This window comes from Monodelphis domestica, chromosome 2 (assembly GCF_027887165.1).
Source record: "Monodelphis domestica isolate mMonDom1 chromosome 2, mMonDom1.pri, whole genome shotgun sequence".
NCBI classification, from domain to species: domain Eukaryota; kingdom Metazoa; phylum Chordata; class Mammalia; order Didelphimorphia; family Didelphidae; genus Monodelphis; species Monodelphis domestica.
Genome location: NC_077228.1, coordinates 489,520,581 through 489,540,892, shown reverse-complemented (window position 1 = coordinate 489,540,892; position 20,312 = coordinate 489,520,581). Strand labels below are relative to the sequence as shown.

Here is a 20,312-nt window from a genome sequence, read left to right as displayed (position 1 = left end):
GCATTTTTTCTGGTTCAGACTTACTGAGATTTGTTGACTTAGCAAGAATTCAGATGGGCAGTCCTTTGGAAAACGTCTACAGTGATTGGTAGATGTAAGGACTTAGAGGAGGTGACATAGGAGAAAAACCCCTATATAAGAAAAAGCAGAATCCTTTTGGAAAGATCCTTTTGGAGGATCTCTGATGAGGATCACTTGGGAAGAATCTCTTGAGAGAGGCTCTGGAGAAGGGAAGCTCTTGGAGGACAATCTCTAAGGAGATCTCGCTGGAGCTCCTCTGAGGGGACTCTGTCCCTCTGGAGGCTCTGGAGAGAGGCTCTTTGGAACTCTCTCTGGTGAAGTCAGCTGAGATGGAGCTGGCCTGGTGTCACTAGAATCCTTGCTTTGACAGACCTTGTGGTGAGTGTTAAAAGACTGACTGACTGATCTCTCTCTCTCAAGACTCAGGTCTAGGCCATGTTGGCTTGAGGCCCTTCATACTTATTTCCTTTTTCTCTCTTTCTCTCTTTTTTTTAATTCCACATTTTTATTAATTAAAATCTCTATAAAACCCAGTTGACTTGGGTATTTGAATAATTGGGAATATTTCCCTAGCGACCACCTTATATTTGATTTAAAAACCAAGACACTGTAGTGAAACATATTTCTGCGGTCAAATTTACTCACCCTCTCTTATATCTATCACAATTTATATCTTCCACTATTTTAATCACTACAGTTTAAGACCTCAACCATTTTAAATCTAACAGTATCTTGGTTCATATACTAGACTCTATTTTGTGAGATTGTGTTTGGGGAAACTTAATTTATTTAGCATAGATAAATTAGCCATTAAAATAGTTTTATGGGAATTGGGTTTTGGGGTTAAGATCAAGAACCTTCCCTTACCCCTTTACCCTCCTTCCTCTCAACCTTCCCAACAATAAACTTAAAATATTTAGATGTTTTCCCTCTTGTTATTTCCCCTAACAATCCCACAATAACAGGATAAATCTGTTAATTGTAGGTATCACTCAAGGGAATACCCGAGTCTTTCTGTTTGCCCTCTATAGTGTAACCTAGTTTCTTAACCTAATAAGGATTTATGAATTTAATTTCTGGAGTTGTTTATTTTTAAGACTTTTATAATTATTTTTAATATAATTGGTTTGTCTTTTAATCTTATGCATTTTAGGGAGCAGCTGGGTTGCTCAGTGGATTGAGAACCAGAGGTGGGAGATCCTGGGTTCAAATCTAGCCTCAGATATTTCCTGGCTGTGTGACTCTAGGCAAGTCATTTAACCCCCATTGCCTAGTCATTACCACTCTTCTGCCTTAGGATCAATACTGATCCTAAGACAGAAGATATGGGCAAACAAATAAACAAACAAATAAATAAATATGATGATAATCTTTTGCATTTTATTTTATACATTAAAAAATTATATTTCTCAGAAGACTTTACCAGTCTTTCCTAGATTGCCAAAGAAATCATAACAGAAAAAAAAAAAACTCCAGTTCCATACTCCATCTTGATGACCTCATCAGCTCCAATGGGTCCAAATATATCCAGATGTGTGTGTGTATGTGTGTGCATGCACAAACACATGCATGCATATCTACATATACCCAGGCTTGCGATTTTGTTGTGATCATTGGTGGGAAGAAAAGAAGTTTAGGGTACTAACTGTAGATGGCTTGCAAGGGGCATAGTGGGGTGGAGGGGTGAGTGACAGAGAAGTTGTTATAAAGGAAATTTAAGATATGGGAAGACTACAGGGAAAGTTAGAAGATTAAGATACAATACCTACTTTTTTTTTTGGGGGGGGGGAGTTGGGAAGATTAACATTTTTTCAATTACATAGAGGAACAATTTTTGACAATCATCATGTGATATTTCATTATTCAGTCTCTCCCTCTTACCTCTCCACCCCACCTAAGGTGATATATAAATTGATATAGATTATACCAGTGCTGTCATGCAATATATATTTTAATATTCCTCATTCGAACACCCATTACTATTAAAAATATTAGAGACAACCATAGAGAAGCAACTGTGAAGATAGGATTATCCCTCAATTCAAATCTGGGCTCAGAAACTTACTAGATATGTGACCCCTCTTGAGGATGGGATTTTAGGTGTAACTTCAAGGAAGCCTGAATGTAGACAAAAGTAATTCTAAAACTCTAGGTATGAGACATAGCCAATGAAAATGCACAGGCAGAAGACAGTGTTTTGAGAGAAGAAAGAATTTTCAATGTCAGTGGACCCCAGTTTGTGAGAGGAAGCAAGGCATAAGCTGAAAAGTTAGGAAGGGGCCAGGCTATAAAAAGCTTTGAACTCCAAACATTTGGGGGAAAGGGGGATGGGGGGGGGGGGGATGACATAGAGAACAACTGAGTGGGAGAAAGGATTACAGTGAGGAGAGACTTGAAGGGAGATGAACCAGAAAGCTACTAAGAGTTAAGGAATAAGTTTATGAGGACTTGCACCAAAGTGGTAGAAGTGTCAGAGTAGAGAAGAGGACATAATACTAAAGAAAGGTAAAATCAATAGAGGTTGAAGACAGAGTCTATATAGAGGAAGCTGGAGAAGGCTTTCAAAGAGTGAGGAGCTAAGGTTGCCTCCTATATTGCCAACCTGTCTCATCACTACAAAAAAGTTAAAAGAATGACCTTTATCCATATTGAAAAGATCCTTGATAAAAATGTGGACATTGTACGCAAGAAACTGAAACACTGTGGGAAGATCAAATGTAACAGACTCTGCTACTAATAGCAATGCCATGATCCAGGACAACCCTGAGTGATTTATGAGAAAGAATGTTATCTACATCCAGAGAAAGAACTGTGGGAGTAGAAATACAGGAATAAAACATATGATTTATCACTTGTTTATACAGGTATATGATCAGGGGTTTGGGTTTTAAAAGATCACTCTATAACAAATGAATAATTTGAAAATAAAACAATTACTTTCCATCTTAGAATCAATACTGTATATTGGTTGCAAGGCAAAAGACCAGTAAGGACTAGAAAATGGGGGTTAAGTGGGACTTACCCAGAGTCACACAGCTTAGAAGTGTCTGAGGCCAGAGTTGAACCAGGACCTACTTTCTCCGGCCCTAGCTCTCAATCCACTGGACCACCTAGCTGTTCCCAATTTAAAAGTTTTTTAGGTGAAAGTACAGAGATATTTTTATACTAGTATCTTTGAATAATCAAAGTCAAACAAATAAAAAAAAAGGAAATTTTATATTCACCATAGGGAGTATTCAATGAAGGGAACAAATAAAAGGCATACTTACTTATACATAGTAAGGTTTTCATGATGCTTCTGTCTGTAAATGGCATTATGCCAATTGTACCAAATTCCAGATTACTAACTACAGAACCAACAACTAAATGAAATCTATAACCACTCAATAAAGCGTAGCCTAACAATTTACAAAGAAACAACAACCAGATACAAGAAGAATGATCATTATCTAGAGTATACTAAAGTAAAGTTGAATGGACAGGCCATTGAACTGATCAATCAGTACTTGTCTTGCATATACAGCAAATAGTTTATAAATTGAGCTTAAAATAGAACAGGAAGGAAGGACCATGTGCTAAAATAAATCTGGGAAACTGCATAATGTTTTCCTTAAAAGAATCTACATTAAACAAAAGCCCAAGTTTTTATGCACAGAATTCTTCAGTGGCATTATATGCTACAAATAGCAAAATATTACTATCTCCAGACACTTCCAAACATCATCCAAAGAAAAATGGAGAGCTGTATGGTAGACAATTTGTTGGAGTATATTATTAATGATGAATAGAATACATGAAGTAGTGTAAATAACATTCAGGAAATATGCTGTTACAAAAAAATAGACTGGCAATAAAGCAAGTGAGAGGTTTAACAGTGTGCTATGCTGCTGGGTCAGGTAAAGCTGGAAGGCCCTCCAAGTATATTGGATGGGAGTACTATGGGGGATTTAGAGGAAAATATGCACAAAGGTTCAAAACGACAAAGGTATATGGAAGGGTAAAAAACTCTCTCTGTCTCTGTCTCTCTCTCTCTCCTTAATTCCTTATTTGTCTTAATTAAAATCTCCATAAAAACCCAGCTGACTTAGGTATTTCATATTTGGGAATTTTTCCCATAGCAACCACTATATTTTTATTTGAAACCATGTTTCCACAGTCACAGTTTATGCCAACCACTCTTTTATCTGTAACACCCCTCTCCATGGAGCCCAAGGACATTTTTCACATGCCCACCCTTCTGTCCAGCCCACCCTTCTGTCCAGCCCCCCCAAAGCGAGCACTTCTTCCCTCCTCTCTCTGTGGTAATGCAAGGGGCTTACAGGCAGCCTAAAGTTGTAGTTTGGGCACATTATCTCAAAAATGTTCACTAACACTGCTATAAAAGACAAAATAATTTTCTAGCTGACATGTTTTACGTGTAAAATAAATAATACAGATAAATGCTATGGGATTATAGAGCAGTCAAAGGCAGCTTCTAAAAAGTGATTAAGTTGGATAGGCCTTGACGGGTTAATAAAATGTGCATAAGTAATAAGGAGAGGGAAGAACATTTCAGGTTTAAGTGAGCACAATATATTTAGGAAATGTTAAAGAAATCACTGCTTGAGAGAAAGGATTCATGATTTTTCCATCTATAAGAGAAAGTTAAAAAAAGTAGTCTAGCACAAACTTGTTAGGATTTTAAAACACACTGAATGCTAGGACTGTATTTTACCCTGAAGGTAATAGAAAGACTTCTGAGCAAGGGAGATCTGATATTCAAAAACAAAACAAACAAACAAAAAAAAACAGCATTCTAGAGGAAATTTAATCTAAAAGTGACATGCAAGCAAGAACAAAGTTTTCTCTTTCTAGGTAAATAATCCCAAGAGATCCCCTCTTCTTACTTTTTTAGCCTTTGAGGGGCCACACAGTAAAGCTTTATTACTCTTGTCAAGCTAAAAAATTATCTCCTTCCTACTACCTACTTTATGAATGCATAATTTCTTTCAAATTGCCTTGTTTATTCACAATTCCCATTCAAGACAGCATCTTAACATTCCCCATCCAATGTTCCCTTCAACCTCCTTAGAGAGTTGCCTCTCTAGATATCAAATACACATGTATGTACAAATGCATAGAACTACACACAAAAAATGTGTGTGCATGCATTTGTGCAACAAACAGTAAACATGTTAACTGTCTCCCTACATTTTGATGCATATTTGGAGTTCTAAATATGCATAATTTAAAGGAGGAGGTTTTGTCTTACTCATCACAAAATATTTGTTTAAGAAAGAGCTATATTCAGAAGTCTTGGTCCCAGAAACTCAAGTTCAAGGAATCTCTAAAGACAAGCCCATCTTTCTACTCAGAACAATCCTTTGAAATAAACAGTATATTATTGCTACTTCAAAGAAGTTTCAAAGAAGTTAAACAAACTGACAAAAGTCATATCACTTTTAAATGTTGGAGCCAAATCTAAAACTCCTACAGCCCTAAACTTCTAGAAGATACTTGGAAGGGTTACTATTAGTTCCTTAGTTTCTAAGCCCTAAAGTCAAGGAAGAAAGGACAGACTGTAAAGATTAATTGAAATGAAATGAAGTGATTGTGAATGGCAATCCAATTCATTTCATTACAACTCAACCCAACTCTGTTAAGTGCTAGAGATACCAAAGACTTCAATTCCCCTTCAAATATAACAAAATGAGAATTTCTCAGAAGACACTGGAACTGACTCATTCACTGGCTCTTTTCACGTTTACAACATTCAAGGGCTCAATCAGAGTTAGAGAAGACAAACACGTTCAAAGACTTCCTGGGGCTATCACAACTTTGAAGGGTGAGACAATGAATTCTGAGAATCAATCTCTAACAATGTTGCTTTCTAATGGAAAAGGAAAGAGCAACAGAAATTTAAGCATCTAATAAAGTAATTTAACAAAAAACCTCCTTCCCCAAAACATTTAGGACAGTCACTTATCAATGTACTGCACAATACATATAACTATTGGTCTAGTCCTCTTTGAAAACTAAAGATGAACAACTATTGAGCTGCTCATAAAAATGAGCACAGTAATTCTGAATTACAGAAAACCAAAAAGAGAATATCTAATGTTTCAAGTACAATAATTTTAAGAATCTAATATATGAGCTGAAATAATGCAAACAGACAAAATTAACTTACCAAATATATTTGTGGAATGTCCTTTCATAGCAATGGGTTTGAGTTCATTATGTCCCCAGCCATATTTCCTATAATTACTCCACGCATGTTTCATCATCTGAAGAGAAAAAAAATTTAATACATCACTCTAGATTATCCACAGTACGTTTTTTTCTAAAAAATCATCATTGGAAAGAACAACATACAGAATGCTAAACAATCCACTTTCAAAAGCTATAGCTGCATACCATTTAAAGAATATACCAGAGCTACTTGGTTGCTCAATGGATAGAGCCAGAGCTGGACACATCAGGTCCTGATGTGTTCAAATTTCTGGCCTCAGACGCTTCCTAGCTGTGTGTCCCTAAACAAGTCACTTAACCTCAAATGCATAACCTTACCACTCTTCTACTTTGGAACCATTACTTCTTAAGAGAGACAGTAAGGGCTTTTTGTTTTAAATGAAAAAGTTAAGAAAATACCATCATAGTGGAATATAGTTCTAATCCACTTATCACTCAGGCTATACACACCATGTAAGCTAAATAATATTATCCCAAATTTATCCTTATAAAATAAATTTAGTTACATTATATTTAGGTACATTATATTTGTTTGAATTTATTTTGATACCTACAGGTACACTGTCCTACTTCTTCAGTTTTATTTCACACTGTTCTACTCCATGTTCTACTCTTCTGCAGCCAAAAAGGCCTATTCTCTGTCTCCCAAAATGACTAACACTTTCTTTCCTTTGATCTTTTGTTCATATAGCTTCTTGTTCTGTGTAGCATCCTCCTCCCTCCCTCATTGTGCCTCTTCAGCTCCTATACACCTTTAAAATCCAATGCAAATGCCACTGACTCTGTGAAGTCTTTCCTGATTCTTTTCTCATAGTAATGACTCCCATCCCCCATAGGATAACTCTTCAATCATGTTATGTTGCATAACAGAGATAATGTTGAATTGTAAGAGAAACAGAACCTTCTATTTTCTACCCTTTGTATATATTCTAAGGCTTAACACAGGGTTTTCTAAAAAGCAGGTGTTTAATAAATATTTGTGGGACTAAATTGGTCATCACATCAATTTCTATAGTTTGCACAACCATCTCCATGTAAATGACTCCTCAAACTTTCTATTCCATCCTAAGGTTTCAAAAGAGCTCCAGGTCTCTATCTGTTTGCTAGAGACTTCTCCTTGTACTTCAATATTTCTTTGGCTCAATAATCTTATCAATATTGGCATCCCTACCAAATATGCAGACCTCAAACCATCTATAACTGCTTATCCTCTGTGACTTTTCCTGTAAAGGAAGAAATACAAATGAATCACAAATCCTGATGCAGAGTCACAATACAGTCACAAGAGACTTCAATTATCCAAGATCTGTTAAGAGTTCTCTCTCTCTACCAAAAGTAGCAGGGCAGCAAATAAATTCTTGATTTGTCTCAATAATAATTTAATTATATAAAAAGCAAACAAATCAACAAAGCCATCATTCTATAACTCATTATGACCAACAAAAAATAACTGGTTGTTACACTAAAAATAAAAACTTTGAAATAAAATGAACAATACATCTTAGAATGTACATGAAAGAAGAAAAGGAAATGACAGTCTGAAAAAATTCAAAATTTCAGAATAGATATCAAGGAGTTTATAAAACAGATAGCATTTCATGATTTTCAAAACAAGAGCATAAAACTCCCCACAGATGGGAACTTCTTAAGAATTTGGGATTTTGTGTTTTAACACCACATGTACCAAAAAAAAAAAAAAGATTCTGAAGAAATGAGTATGTTACCCAAAAGTTGAAGTGGCTATAGAGGAAATTAATGGATAAAAAATTCAGATTCTAAAATGATATCAAGGGTGGAAGCAAGAACAGAATCATCACTTCAAACATGGGTTACTATTCTATTTATTATTTACTTTTTTTTGACATTTAAAAATTTTTTGAGTTATAAATTCTCTCCCTCCGGCCCCTTCCCTACCTATTGAGAAGACAAGCATTATATCAATTATGCCTAAGGTCATGCAAAACATATTTCTGTATTTAGCCATGTTGCCTAAAAAATTGGGAGAGAGGGGACTATACTTCAGTCTGTGCTCAGAGATCATTAGTTTGCTTTTTTAGAGCAACTAATCTTGCAACTGAAAAAGGACAAATTAAAAGTCTCCAATTAAACACCAAAAATGGAGATTCTGAAAATCAAAGGAAAGATAAGTAAAATTTAAAGTAAAACCACCTTTGGGATGCAGTAAGATGGTTCAGTGGCTCAAGGGCCAAGCCTGGAGGCAGGAGGTCCTAGGTTCAAATCTGACCTCAGATACTTGCTAGCTGTATGACCTTGGGCAAGTCAATTAACCCCCACGGATTAGCCATTACTGCTCTTCTGTCTTAGAACCAATATGCAGTATTGATTCTAAGACAATATGAGTTTGGGGGAAGAAAAGACCATTGAATTAGTAAAGGAACTGGTTTTATGAAGAGAAAAAGGTAAAACAAATAAGCCATTAGTTAATTTGATTTTTAAAAAAGGAAAAAAGAAAACCAAATTATCAGTGTCACAAATGAAAAAGGTGAAATTGCAACCAACTGAAGAAGAAATTAAACAATTATTGGGAATTATTTTGCCTAACTATATATATATATATATATATATATATATATATATATATATATATATATATACACATATATATAATATATATATTCTATATTATCTATCAATATTCTACTGGGGAGATACCATGCATCTACAATTATATACATAATAAATACAAGGTAATTTGGGGGATAGCACTGGCAGCTGGAAAGATCTAGAAAGCCTTCATGTAGGAGGTAGTACTTGGGCTGAGCTTTAAAAGACACTAGGAATCCTAAGAGATGAGAAGAAAGTGTGTATATTCTAAGCATTGAGAAAGGAATGGAAGATTCTAGCAAAGATAACAAGGCAGGAGATGCAATATCAAGTGTGAGAACAAACACAAAGGCCAATTTGACCAGCCTGTGGTACATGATGGGGAGTAATGTCTAATAAACCGGGATAGAGAGCTTGAAAACAGGTAATAAAGGATTTATTATAGCACAGAGGAGTTTGTATTTGATCCAAGAATCAAGAAGGTCATTTTTTTCCAAGTAAGGGATTTCTGATTAAAAGTCAGGCCTGTTACTTAAAGAATATCTATTTGGCATCATAAAAGCAAATCGAGCAATAGGTTAGGTGAGAAAAGTTTAGAAAATGAACAAGACAAGTACAGAGAGAGCCAAGAGTGTATTCAAAAGAAAAGGGTCTTCAGTAGTGTCAAATGCTGCAAAGTTGTCATGAAATTTGGGGAATTCCAGGGTAAAAAATCAGATTTAACAGTTAAGAGATCACTAAATAGTTTCTGTTGAATGAGGAAGTAAGTCAAATTGCAAGGAAAGGGTGAGAGTTCTGTAGAAGCAAGGAAAGAAGACAGTGTTTTCTAGGAGTTTAGTTGTGTGTAGGAAAAGATACATGGGAATACAGCTAAAGAAAATTATTGGGTCATCTTTAGGGCTTTTTTTAAAGGACAAATAAAACCTGGAGGTTTTTCTAGGTACCAATGAAGGAGCCAACATATAAGGAGTAAATAAATACTTGAGAAAGAGAAAATGATTACAAGGACAATTTAATGTAAAAAAGAAGAGAAAGGGATATACCTATTTATTACATACATACATACATACATACACAGAGAGAGATTAGCCTTGGCAAAGGGAAGGGTTCCCTTTTTATCATATATCCACCTAGAGTAAAGGAGAAAAGCATGGAGGATCATGTCAAGAAATTTGGTTATGCAACAAAAAGAGCTTCTTTTCCAGAGAAAATTAGGGATAAATGGCTTCTATTTTCTCAGTAACACTAAGTTAAGGTTCAATGCTAAGAGGCTGTGGTATGGGAAGCTTAAGGAGAGGTTTAGAATGATTGTTTGGGTAGTGTGATAGGGACTCAGTTAGGTAGCTATAAAAGGTTTGTCTTGCAGTTAGGGTCCAATTGAGATTAGCTATGTGAGATTTGTTGGGGACCCAGTTAGTACTGTAAGAATTGAATACTAACCTATACCCATTTCCTTTCTTGCCACCCCAGATTAACCTTGGTTTCTAAAATGGGAGTTTTGACATTATGTTTGATTGGACTGGATTGATACTGATTGGATTCATCTGTAACTTGCTCCAAACTCTGATCAAATTAAGAGAGTGGATAGGGAAAAGAGCAGACCCGTGTACTCTGGGGAGTGCACTAGAAGCCTAGTGAGTCCAGAAGACCTGCCTCTTGCCCAGAGCAAGGTCAGTCCACCAATCAGAGGGGCTTTCAAAAGAAATATCATTAAGGGCTTAAATGTGGGTCCTGAGAGAAAATTGGGCTTTTTTGCTGAGAATTCAGAATGAAAAGGGTACATGGGTAGAGCTCCCAACCTTGGAAGAGACTTGATAAAGGAACTGCCAGCCATATGTAGGTGGAGAGGCCTTCTCTTCCTTTGACCTGCTTTTTAAATTATTTAATAAATAGTTATAAATTAAGATGCAGTCTTAAGAGAATTTTAATCTTAACAGTTCAAAGTAATTTGGCAGTGTGACAGATAGAGTGCTAGCATGGAAGCCAGGAAGGCCTAAGTTCAAATTTCAGCCACTTAATAGCTGTGTAACCCTAGGCAAGTCACAATGCCTTTCAGCCAGTTTTCTCATATATAAAAACGGAGATAACAATTGCTCTTCATATTATATAACTTATGTAAAGTGTTTTGCAACCCTTAAAATAAATATATAAATCTAGCTATTATTCAAATTTTCTGTCTTCCCTTGGCACCACTCATCGAATTATGTTTAAACAGGAGCAGAGGAAGCAGGAAGTAAGAAAAATTCAGGGTTGGGGTTTGCTATGAGAATAAGATAAGTGGGCTAAGAAAACTGAGGAAATAATAACAGATAATTATACTGTATTTTTAATTTTTTTTAAAAAAAACCCTTACCTTCCATATCAGAATCAATACAATGTATTGGTTCTAAGGCAGAAGAGTAATAAGGGCTAGGCAATGGGGGTTGTGACTACTCTAGGAAGTTAAGTGCCTGCGTCCAGATTTGAACCTAGGACCTCTTGTCTCTAGGCCTGACTCTCAATCTACTGAGTCACCCAGCTGCCCCTACATTGCATTTTAAAGCTTTACTTTTTTTTTTTAAACCCTTACTTCCTGTCCTGGAATCAATACTGGGTATTGGTTCCAAGGCAGAAGAGTGGTAAGGGCTAGGCAATGGGGGTTAAGTGACTTGCCCAGGGTCACACAGCTAAGACGTGTCTGAGGCCAGATTTGAACCCAGGACCTCCTGTCTCCAGGCCTTGCTCTCAATCCACTGAGCTACCCAACTGCCCCCTTAAAGCCTTACTTTTAACAGAATAAGTAACCATGAATAGAGTTCAGGTTACCAAGCCTAGACCTATCACAATCAAAGGTATTAGAAAAGTAGATTAATGTACATCAATAGAATCTTATGCAAAGGGCAACAAGAATGGAGGTCAAATATTCTGATTTGAAAACTAGAGAGGCAGGTAAAGAACAAGTTTGGCCTAAGTAATTTCTGATGAAATTGTTTAATGTATAATTAAAGAAACAAGTATCCCTATCATAAGCACTATAAATGGGAAACCATAATCAATGAGACCCTACAAAGCATCATCAAAAATAGTCTATGCCAAGTCAACCTCAATTCTCATTTTGATAGTTCGAAGCCTTCCATGGAATAAATACCAGAGTCAGTATTCTTATATGGTATTTCAGCAAAACTCTTGTAGAATGCCTTTGTAATCTGTCCTGGGCCATAACCTATTGAATAAAGAAAGGCATGAATAGCATGTTCATGAAATTTGCAGTTAACACAAAGCTAGCAAGGATAGCTAAAATGCTGAATGACTGACTTGGGAACCAAGAATACAGTCAATGGGGCAAATCTCTAAAAAAAAATTTTTTTTATAAGAATAAATGTAAAATATTACTTCTTCACCCTTTCTAGGACTTATTAACAAATGGATACCTTCATGGGGGGAGAATTGATAGCACAAAGATGATGGAGTTCAGATATAAATAGAACACAGGGCTGAATTAATATGAAACAATGGTAAATCTGGACTTCAAAAACGACTTCACAATTACAAAATGAGGGGGTCAAGGAGAGGCAGAATTAGACAGCAGTTTATAGGAAAAAGCTCTTCCATTTAGCAGAATGCTAGGTCAACATGAATTAACTATGATTTAGCAGTCCAAAGCATTAATACAACCTTAGGCTGCATTAAGAGAGGAACTGCCTTTAAGAATAAAGAGGTGATCATTCTGTGTTTGTCCTTGTCAAATCACATCTGCAATTTTGTGTTCCATTCTCCCTAGAGCCTGGCACAGAGCCTGGCGCTTAGGAACTGCTTAGTAAATGTCTCTGGATTGATTGATTCAGGGCATCACACTTTAGAAAGGAGAGGAAAAAGCTGGAGACTTCTACAGAGGACAGTGATCTGAAAGGTGAAATGCCTTGAGCCCACACCACATGAGAACTGGCTGAAGAAATAGTTATGTTTATCCTGAAGGGAAGCCTCAGGGATGACACACAACAATTCTGTATTGCTCTAAACTTGTTCTGTACAGTCCCTTGCAATTATGATTCAAGAGTTATTCAAATGAAAAATATCAAGGTCTATAAAAGCATCTTAATAAAGTGCTATTTAAATCTTTAGGTCATATCTGACATTCTTTTGGGTTTCTTTTTAGTTAATCTCATAAAATAAGCCTTGATTAGTACAATTAAATGGCTCTACTGAATTTTCCCCTTAAATCTATCACTATCTTGATCAAATAGAAACAATTTTTTAAACATCCAATATTCCATTGACTGTCACTCCTAATTATATCTATATCTTCCAGTTTTGTGATTATCAAATTAGCTGTCACAGCTTGAAGATTGTACCAATATATCTTCTATTGCCAAATATAATGGTTTTTTCTCAATCCTCATTCTTTTGACCTCTCTGCAATCTCGGTTACTATCTTATATTCTCTTTTCCTTGGCCTTCCTCTCCTGGTTCTTTCTCCTCTTATCTGCCTACCCCTTCTCAGTCTCCTTTGATGGATATTCATAGAGGACATGCCTGATAACTGTGGGTGTTCCTCACGGTGGGTAAAGCACAGAGAGAGCTGGAAAGGGATAGCACACTCATTTATTATCTCTATGATGATGATTCTCAAGTCTCTTTGCCCAGCCCTGATCTCTTCCCTGATCTCCATTACAAACTTTGCATAAAATTCCAGTGCTAAACATCTTAGAAACGCTAATAATGATATTGAAAAGATATGTAATTTTTTTCAATGTGGAGGACTGATGTGAGAACTCCAATTAAAGCAACTCTCAACCAGTCTACAATTTCAAGCAAGTATAAGCTTTTTTCCCCCAGTTCTGATTTGTTTTGTTTCTGTTACAAACATTTACAGATTCTCTCCACCCCGCTCCAACTCTGTTAGAGGTTTATTATAACAAAGTATAACAATTAGTATTCGACATTCCACATCTGTAGCACTATCCTCATACCTATTTTTTTATTATTTTTTTAACAACAACAACAACAACAAAACCTATTTTATTTCCCTCAAACCCTATAGGAAAAAAGGGAATCAAATTTGTTTTAACAAATAAGTATAGTCAATTCTATTACTATCTACAAAAATATATGTGTCTCGTGGTTTGGGATGACCACTGGTCATGGAATTATGTTGTATTGTCAAGCTGACTGAAAATTACAAACCTATTTCTTTCCCTTTTAACCTAACCTCACTTCTACTCAGGTATCTGCGGGTTGAAAGAGAAATTAATTAACGAAGTATCCTCTCACCTTCTGCATAGGATTTGTGTCTGAAAAAGAAAGTCAAAAGTTGGGAGTGTGATCCCTGCCTCATAAACTCCATCTTGTGTAGGTGGCATCCCCTGAATCTAGATGATATGAGAAATCCAGGGAAGCTGCATCTCTGAACCCTGGGCCAATACAAGAACAAGAAAGACCTCTGAAACTGAACTAGAGGAGGTTTATTCCTGCAAGCAGGAACTAGGCCTACAGTAAAATATCCCCTTTGAGGTGAGATTTTCTACCAGTGTTTCAGTCATTTCTGCTCTGAGGAGACTCCTGAATCACATGAAGCCCTGAACTAGCTCTCCCTCTACTTTCCATTAGCAGCTCAGCTTGGTCTGAACTCCAAGAAATATTAATTCCTTTTGTATTCTGTCTTCCCTAGATTATTAACTTCTCAAGACCAAGGACTGTCTTATATTTATTTGCATCCCTTCTGCTTAGCACAGTTCTTGACACAATAGTTGCTTAATAAATGTTTAATGAATTGAAAACAGTATACACTAAATTCATCGTTTGTCTGTCACAAGGTGGATAATGTTACATTATCTGTATTCTGAAATCATGTATGGTCATTATATTAATTATAATTCTTATATATATATTTCCAAGTTGTTTATCTTTGCAATGTTATATAAATTGCTCTCCTAGTTGTACATTTATCAATTTTTTTAAATCTTCAAAATTGTTCATTCTTATACTATTCATGTTATAAACTGTTCTGCTGGTTCATATTAGTTTATATTAGAAGGTACACTGGTGATTACCTGACATTTTAGTCAAATAAAAACAAAATCATCAATACATACATATGATCACAAAATTACACTGCTCTTTAGCACTGTTCCATAAAAAACATCTAAGTTTCCTTAAATAATAACAATTTTGTTTGTGGTCACACAGATAGGAATGAATTTTAAAGCATCTTTAAGTATGTAATAATTAAAATTATGTGGCTGCTAGTAGCTTTATAACTTTATTAAAATCAAAGTAGTAAGAGTAAAGAGAAGGAAAGGTAGGAAAGAGAAAGAAAGGTATTTAGGTTACTAATCTACTGGCCACCATGATGGATTGAAGCTCACCACCAACGCGAATTCATCCAGCCCCCACACTCCAGCCAGAAGACCCCAAAGACCTCCTGGTCTCCACTTAAAAGCTCTTTTCGCCACCTGATATCTCTCATACATCACATCTCGGGAACCAACCATAGTTTCTTAATTTGCCTGGCCACTCAGGAGGCAGTACCTGTGGGATCAGTTTCCTATCTTGCTGGTTCCTTGGTTCTTGAACTTCCTTACTCTGAGGGCTTGTCTATACCTGAATTTACTCAGTGGTCTTTGACCTCCAGGTCACTGCGAGATGACATGAAATAAAGAGACAAAATGGAAAGAGAAATTCTCTTCCAACAAGTATTAGGTCCTAACCCTGTACATATGAAAACACTTCTTCAAGGCTTATAACTAGCAAAGTAATTCACAAGAAATTTGAGTGATGAATTTTATTTGTAATTATGACAAAACACCAAAAATGACACTGTTAGCCAATTCATAGAATCACAGATTTTAGAAGAACTGACAGAAGTTCATATATATATATATATATATATATATATATATATATATATATATATATATATATAATACTAAGTTCTGTCATCAGGGTATTAAGGCTTGAAGAAACAGGCTTTAGAGCACTTGTTAGCTCAACCTTTTCATCTTAGAAATGAAACTGAAATCTAGACAGGTAAATGACTAATCTAAGGTCACAACTACTAGCTAATGGTAAAAGAATTGACGAGAACTAGAGCCTTCTGTCACCCAAATCAGTGCTTTTTTTTCAAATTAGCATCCCAGCTTCTATTCTCCACAGATTTTATTTACCCAGCATCACACAGGCTGTTAATAGCAGAGCTAGTATCTTTATCTAGGTCTTCTGACTTTATTTACCTATTTCTCACAAAAGAGTATAAACTTCTTTATGACAGTGGTTATTCTTTCTTATCTTTATATCCTCAGCATATAACACAATATCTGGCACCTAGTAGGTTTACTTATTTATTTACTTACAGCTTACTGACTGACTAAGTCAACTTCCTGACTTCAAAGACAACTCTCTATCTACTAGTTGTCTATGAATTAATCATTTACCATTGTGAATTTTAGATTTACTCCACCCTGCTTAGTCTAGCAATCAGGAATGTACACACCCCTACTTAAGGATTAAGTGTTGAGAAGGATACCCTATGACAGACATGTGCTAGCAAAGTGACAAATAAGAAACAACTGATAGACTCCCTGGGCTGTCCTAAGTCAAGCTTAAGCTACCATTGGTACATATGAGACCCAGGAAGTGATGTAAAAAACAGTCTATATATTTCACATCACTTCCTCTCTCCAAGCTTTTTTCACTGAGAGGTGGCTCTCACTTTTGCAGCAGAGACATGGCTGGTGGCAGCATGCTGGGCATCTTGGCATCTTGGCATTTTGGTGTGCTTGCAGCTCTTGTCTGGGCTTGGTGTGAGCATGTTAGGTGAGTGAGTTTAGACCGATCCCTTTTTCCTTTACATTCCAAAGCACTATCCTCTTAGGAGGCCCCTCATCTCGGAGTAGACATTGTGGCTGGAAGCCAAGCTAGTTTTAATCTTGGAGGAAGCCTCGTGGTTGAGGTCTCTGAACTTTCCTTAGCTTAGGTTAGGTCGGAAAATTCTTATACCTCTTTCTCTCTCTCTTCTTCTTAATTCCTTCCCTCTGTATTAATTAAACCACCATAAAATTCCCAAACTGACTTGAGTATTTTTATTGGGATTTGAATTAATCTCTAGTGACCAACTAAATTTATATTCAGTTTAAAAAAACCCTAAATTTACCCCTTACACCATCAGCAGGTTATCCCAGGAAAGATGAGAAACTCACTGAGTATATAATTACAAACAAGAACAATTCTAAAGAGAAGGAAAAATGGAAGGTGTCTAAGGAAACCAGTTTACACTTCTAAGCCAACTTACATTATATAACATGTAGAGAAAACTGAAGCAAAAACATGTAATTGTCAATAAATCAAACAAGCATTTTATTAAGCAAACACTAAGTTACAAGTACAATGCTAGACACTGAGGAAATAAGGACATAAGTCAAAGTTTCCATTTCAAAGAATTTACAGTCTACAAGAGAAGATAATATATTAGAATTTAATAATATGAAAAATATATACAAAACAGATACAAAATAATTACTAAGAAGACAATAGTACAGCTCAATAAGAATACAGAAGATCAAAAGAATCTGAGGCTGGCAAAGAAAATTATGGGCAAAAAAAGTGGAGTAGTTTTGTTTCATTTTGCATTTCAGCTATAATGGAAAAAATATCATCAACTAAAAGGGCACATGACTACCACTTGTAGATGGGATAAGGTAAAAAAGAAAGGAAATCAAAACTGTTCAACTCTTACTCCTGTGGGCATTACCTCTACCAAGGACAATGCTTCTACCTTAAAACCAACAGAAGACCAGCTAATATGGGTCTGACGCATAAAATATGGGGAGAGATAAAGAATAAAACAAAATCATAGCTGGCTGATTGATTGAATGACTGAATGATGACATTCTATAGATCAGGAGTTCTCAAAGTATGGTTCGTAGACTCTTGGGGATCCCCCCGCCAGTTCCTTTTCGGTCAGGCTAAAACTATTTTCAGAGTAATACTAAAATTCACTGTTAAAATACTCCTACCTTTTCCAATTACAAATCTATATGAGGCCAGATTTTCTTCATATTTTCTTCATACCCCCCCCCCTGAATTACCTATTTCAATTTTATTGTTTACAAAACAAATAATCATAAAGGTAAAGGGGACAAAGAAATCCTCAGGTAAAGGTCAGGTAAAAGGCATCCTTAATACAGTTTTAGAACAATGTAGCTCTTTTTAAAAGTTCTAAAGGTAGCCAATCCTGGTGACATCAGTTACCACACATCACAACAAGACTGCATGCATAACAGATGAAAATTTTGCTGTCTTCTGTTAAGGCAGACATTAAAGAGATTTACAAAAATGTATAAACGAATGTTACACAAATACTATGCTATGTTAACATGAGTGTGTTTTAATGAATTAATAAATATTTAATAATTAAGAGATATTTTCAAAACAGGACCCTTAGAATAGTGCTTGTCATATAGTAATAACTATATAAATGCTTATTCCCTTCCCTCCTATTTCTAAAATTTATTAGTTTAAATTTTTAACTTAATAAATAGTTAAATAGACCTCATATATCAAGTAAATTTGTAAACCTTAAAATGCTATCCATTAATTGCTGTTGTTATTATCAGTCTTCTCTTTGTCCTTTGTATAATCAGTATAGTACCTAGCAAATTTTAACTGCTTCATATGTGCTTACTAATTTGACTGACAAAACCCATGAAGAGTGGTGGTGGGGCAGGGAGATTAAGGATTCATGATATTATCTTATATACTTACTATAAGTACCCTTTCCACCCCATTAGAACTCAAGCACTCTATAAATTGATAAAAATTATTTCAGAGTAATGGTGGGCAAAAAGTATGTATCTTCTTATACCTGAATAAATGATGACAAGAAATCAGTTTTAGATATGTTCAATTAGCCATTAAACAGGACAAGTTTTTTGAATCACACAGTATCAAAAGAGAAAGTGATACTCTATGAATGACCACAATAGAAATAAAAACCTAGACAATATCTCCACTTCACATTAATGGTAACATTAAAAGATACAATCCTACTTACAATATGAGTGGAGGGGGAAAAAAAAGAACAAAACTGGTGGAATATTTAGAGGTTTCTCTCCAAATAAGGACACAAACAGTATAGATCCAAAAATGTACAAAATACACATCCCAACCCACTACCCAGGAGAAACTTCAGCTCTTTACCTCTTTAATTTTTTCCCTCTTTTCTCTGGTGTCTTCATCTTCTGGTTCTCCACCATTTATTCCTATGAGATTTGGTAAAGGGACTGGTGGCAGTGGCTTGGTTTCTTTCTTCTTCATTTCCTGGGCTACCTTATTTTTTTCTGTTTCAATCTCTGCTTGTATCATCTCTCTAGATTTCTTTAGTTTCTCTTTTGCCTCTTCTAGAGCTCTCTCATGATCAGCACGAATTTTATTTCTCAGACGTTCCTCTTCTTCCCTGGGAGACACACAAGGATACATTTTTTAAATAATTTTTTTAAAAAAGGTTTGATTAGAAGTTGACTTCCAAAAAAGAACTTAATACCTTATACATATAACCATTAGTTATTACCCTATCTCGAGACTGTTTTCAATTCTTTCACTAGACTTTCACTAGAAGCAATTCATTAGCATGAGACAAGAGACTAAAAAAACTCCTGAAAAACAAATCATATATGCACTGGTAACAAAATGAGTAAAAGAGACAAAGAATTCATTGAGCAGATGCGATCCATAAGTAAATGAGAGAAAAACAAGCACAGACTAACCATTAAAACTAGCAAAGTAGGACCCATGTAGAGATAGATAGAAATGAGATGAAGTGACTAAAGAATGTGACAGAAACAGAAATACCTAGGAAATCATATCTATTTAGATCAATAAAATTTTATAATGCTCTATGGATCCTAATCTACCAATAAACATCTATCATGTGCTAGACACAAGGTAAAGACAAAATGAAATGCTACCTGCCCTCCAAGATTTTCTATTCTATAATGAAAACACATATGTATTTAAATATATACAAAATATATGCAATAAAGACAAGGTAACTGAGAGAAGATAACATAGGTATCACTGCTTCAGGAAAGGCTTCATATAGGAGGTAGCACTTAAACAGATTTTAGTGAAGCAAGAGATTGTAAGAAACTATATAGTTCTTGAATCCCTAAAACTACATTTCTCAAAATTCCATTCTGTATTATTACCTAGAATCCTTTTCCCATTTCCTGCATCCTCACATTTTTGATGATATTTAAGTTTGCTGTGAATCCTCCCATGCACTCTTCTCTTGAGAGACTAAGCTGAGTTCAGATAATTCTTTACTTTAGTTATTTAATACTTGGTTATTGAATATTAAATTTAAAACTCACATTAAGGCAACCACGAAGGGATAGAATTCTAAAGAATTTTTTAAGTCTTTGAGAAAAGAATACATAGCATAGATAAGTTTTGCAAGCGCCTGCTTCTGCCCCTTGCTGGCTCCCGTCCCGCCACCTGTCTACAGCTCCCACTGCAGCTTC

General features: G+C 35.5%; 1 protein-coding gene across 4 annotated transcripts in view; it reads right to left on the bottom strand.

Annotated features, from left to right (window-relative positions):
* Positions 1–20,312, bottom strand: part of MAN1A2 (mannosidase alpha class 1A member 2) — a 267,616-nt gene that overhangs the window by 169,568 nt on the left and 77,736 nt on the right. For all 4 annotated transcript variants that reach the window (XR_008916779.1, XM_001362742.5, XM_007485274.3 and 1 more), the window contains exons 2-3: positions 18,991–19,246; positions 6,191–6,287 (exon numbers count right to left, since the gene is read on the bottom strand). Coding sequence is in view for 3 of the 4 variants with exons in the window: in XM_001362742.5 (XP_001362779.1) it covers positions 6,191–6,287; positions 18,991–19,246 (353 nt within the window). In the remaining variant the exon portion in view is untranslated. The remainder of the gene's footprint in view (positions 1–6,190; positions 6,288–18,990; positions 19,247–20,312) is intronic.